The 3,531-nt window shown below is 51.1% G+C and overlaps 1 protein-coding gene across 1 annotated transcript; it reads left to right on the forward strand.

Annotated features, from left to right (window-relative positions):
* Positions 1 to 307: 307 nt before the first annotated feature.
* LOC120848152 lies at positions 308 to 2,169 on the forward strand. The gene is made up of 2 exons (XM_040220115.2): positions 308 to 312; positions 756 to 2,169. The coding sequence occupies exons 1-2, from the start codon at positions 308 to 310 to the stop codon at positions 2,167 to 2,169; spliced, it is 1,419 nt and encodes a 472-aa protein (XP_040076049.2).
* The last annotated feature ends 1,362 nt before the right edge of the window (positions 2,170 to 3,531 follow it).

The following is a 3,531-nucleotide window of genomic DNA, read 5'->3' on the forward strand; positions in this document are numbered from 1 at the left end:
CTCTTTTCCACACTAATGATCACGTGACGTTAAGATGGCTGTGCCGCTGTGCCCAGAAGTGGGCCAGATCACGGTCAGCAGATGGGCCCTCTGGGGCTGTGTTCCAATCTTACTCAAATGGATCCGAGTTATTCCGGCGTATCAAGTAACGTGACAAGACAGATACAACAATGCTGGAAGCGGGTAGGTCCTCGAACGCAAGGGGTACAAGACATGGAGAAACTCAATTTTCGTTTTCTTGTTCAGTCATCGCACCTGACGCAATCCCAATAAACATTGTCATCTCCTGTTTTGGTTTTGCCAAAACATGGCGTACGGCTCGTTCCTCGTGGCGGAGTTCTAAAATTTTGGTGCCGAAAACTCGAGATGACAACGATATAGTCACGACGGAATGACGGCGGGGTATCCACCCGTAACGAAACGAGCCAAGGGACACCACACGAAAACGAGCCCCAGCGATGCTACCCACGTTATCACTCAACGAGGCCTAGTGACGTCGCAACGAAACGCGCCAAGTAAACGCGCCAAGGGACGCCGCAAGAGAACGAGCTCCAACCGACGCTACCGACGGTATTACTCAACGAGCTAAAGGACGCCACAAGAGAACGAGCCCCCAGCGACACTGCCGACGTTATCGCTCAACGAGGCCTAGTGACGCCGCGACGAAACGAGCCAAGGGACGCCACAAGAGAGCGAGCTCCAACGACGCTACCGACGATATCGCTCAACGAGGCCTAGTGACGCCGCAACGCCAGAAACGCCGCGAGACTCAAAGACGCCATAGAACGACTAAACCAGAAGCGGACGGCTCTGAAGTCTCAAGTAACGAGACTGATTTCCGACATCAACGCAGCTATCGCAAGCCAGTCCGACGAGCGAAGCCTCAACGTATTATCGGTGAGGCTCAGTGAGTTGCGAATACAGCTGAGCAACGTGAACGCATCCATCGAACCACTGGTACCTGACAGAGACGTTGAGCAAAACTACGCCCGCACGATTGAATATGACAACAAGATCGTCACGTACATCGCCACCATCGCACAGGAGGTAGAGGAACTCCGACGAGCGAGGCCCCAAGCCGGTTCAACGCGAATTCACAAGGACGGCGACGGACACGTGGCATCCTCTAAGGTGAAGCTGCCGAAACTGGAGCTTCAGCGGTTTGGCGGTGCAGCTACCGATTGGCAACCCTTCTGGGAACAGTACAAGCAAGCCATACATGACAACGACAGCCTTTCTAACGCTGAGAAGTTCTTGTACCTGCGGTCGGCGCTTACGGGAAAGGCAGCATCGGCAATAGCCGGCATTCAAGCAACGGGAGAAAACTACGATACCGTCGTTGAGCTTCTCAGGGAGCGCTTCGGTCGGACTGACGTTCTCATTCAAGAACACCTCTCCCAACTACTTGATTTGCCAGCAGTACGACACTCGAGCGAGATGAGCGGATTGCGACGCCTCTATGACCACTTGCAACGTAATATGGCCGCTCTCACCGCTTTAGGGGTGAAGAGCGACACTTACGGAGCTATGCTCTGCTCTGCGCTACTGAGAATGCTGCCAGGAGAGTTAGTCATTGATTACCACAAGTGTCGACGTCGTACGGACAAGGAAAACGACGGTATCAAAATAGAGAGCCTACAACGCTTCCTTAAGCTCGGAGTGGAGAGCCGTGAAGAGGCTCAACAAGTTCGTCAGCGAAAAGCCAAGAGTATGAGCCACACCAAGATATCAGAAGGCGGAAAGGCTTCTCTCAAGGGATCAGCCGCTGCTCTTTCCTCAACTAGTCGCTCCAAGCAGACTGAACCGCGCGCATTCTGTGCCACGAAGAACCACGCTACCCGAGGTTGTCAAACATCAATTTCTCTGGAGGAGAAGAAGCAAAGATTTCGAGAAGCAGGACGATGTTTGCGGTGTTCGATCAAGGGACACACCTCCAAAGAATGTCGCAACAAAAGCATCATGTGTGAAACATGCGGGCGAAGGCACATAACTGAAATGTGTGACCCATCCTGGAAAAAAAGTAAGAACACCGCAGTAGAGTTACACTCTTCGACTGGCAGGAAGAGCGATAAAACACCTGCTGTACTACTTCAAATAGCTCAGGTCTGGGCAGAAGAAAAACAGCAAAGAGCTCTCACGCGCATCCTTTTTGATGGAGGAAGCCAATGAACCTCTGTGATGGAAGAACTTTCACGTAAGCTGCAGCTCGAGGTTGTTGGTGAAGAATACATTACTATCTACCCTTTTGGAGGAGCAGGAAACATCATCAAGAAAAAACGCAGAAGGGTACGAGTCTGGCTAAGGAGCCAGAACAGCCAAAAGAAGCACTGCCTAGAAGCTCTGGAGATACCAGAGATTTGCTCCGATCATCTTCTTCTACCTGAGAGTGTAGTGCAAGGAGTCCATGTACAGATAGCTGAGCTGGCAGACGTCACCTTGCCACCAGCCCAGTTAACAAGGCATGGCATTGACATTCTTATCGGTGCTGACTACTATAGGACTCTTTTCTCTGATGAGGTCCAAAAAGTGCAAGGCGCTCTAGTCGCTGTCAAAACAGACTTTGGATGGGCACTTCAAGGACCGATTGCCCACAGCGGTTTGACTGCCTCCTGTTCTACTGCGGCAGCTCTGAAAGCCAATGTGGGTGGAAGCACATGCTCATTGTCTACCGAGCTCCGGTCATTTTGGGAGCTGGGGGGCTATGTTGCGCTTTCTGCACTCCCAGGAGACTTGGAAGAGGGAAGTGACGTCAACAACGCAGCAAATGCAGATTGGATGTTGATTTTGTTTTCTCTGTCAACATCCAATCTGCGTTTACTGTATCGTTGACGTCACTTCCCTCTTCCAAGTCTCCTGGGAGTGCAAAAAGCGCAACATAGCCCTCCTGGAAAGCATGGGCATCACCGATCCTAACCTCCCACAAAAGCAAGAGGAGAATGAAGTTGTCAGAGCGTTTACATCATCCATCAAGCTAACTACCGGACGGTAGGAGGTGGCCTTACCTTGGAAGGCAATGAACATTCAGCTGGCACACAATGAAGGAGTTGCAAGGAAGCGTCTAGTGACCCTCACAAAGAAGTTGCTTAAGGACGATCTGATGCTGACTGAGTATGATAAGACAATTCGCCAGTATCTCCAGCAAGTATTTGCAGAAGAGATTTGACCGAGTGCAAACAAGGCAGAGAACCGAGTGTACTACATGCCTCACCGTGCTGTGTTACGACCTGACAGCCTCTCGACCAAGGTCAGAGTCGTGTTTGATGCGTCATCAAGAGAACCAGGGTGTCTGTCTCTGAATGACGCACTAGAGCCAGGACCAAACCTGAATCCAGACCTCCTGAAAGTGTTAGTGAACTTTCAAATTCATCGTATCGGCCTCAGTGCAGACATTGAGAAGGCATTTCTACAGATATTACTGAGACTGCAAGATCGTGACGCTCTACGATTTTTCTGGTACGAACGAATGCCAACGAAGCAAGAGCCGAACCCTCCTGTAGAGGTTTAGAGGATGACAAGGGTTCCTTTCGGAGC

This window comes from Ixodes scapularis, unplaced genomic scaffold (genome assembly GCF_016920785.2).
Source record: "Ixodes scapularis isolate PalLabHiFi unplaced genomic scaffold, ASM1692078v2 PGA_scaffold11__112_contigs__length_91849675, whole genome shotgun sequence".
Lineage (NCBI taxonomy): Eukaryota > Metazoa > Arthropoda > Arachnida > Ixodida > Ixodidae > Ixodes > Ixodes scapularis.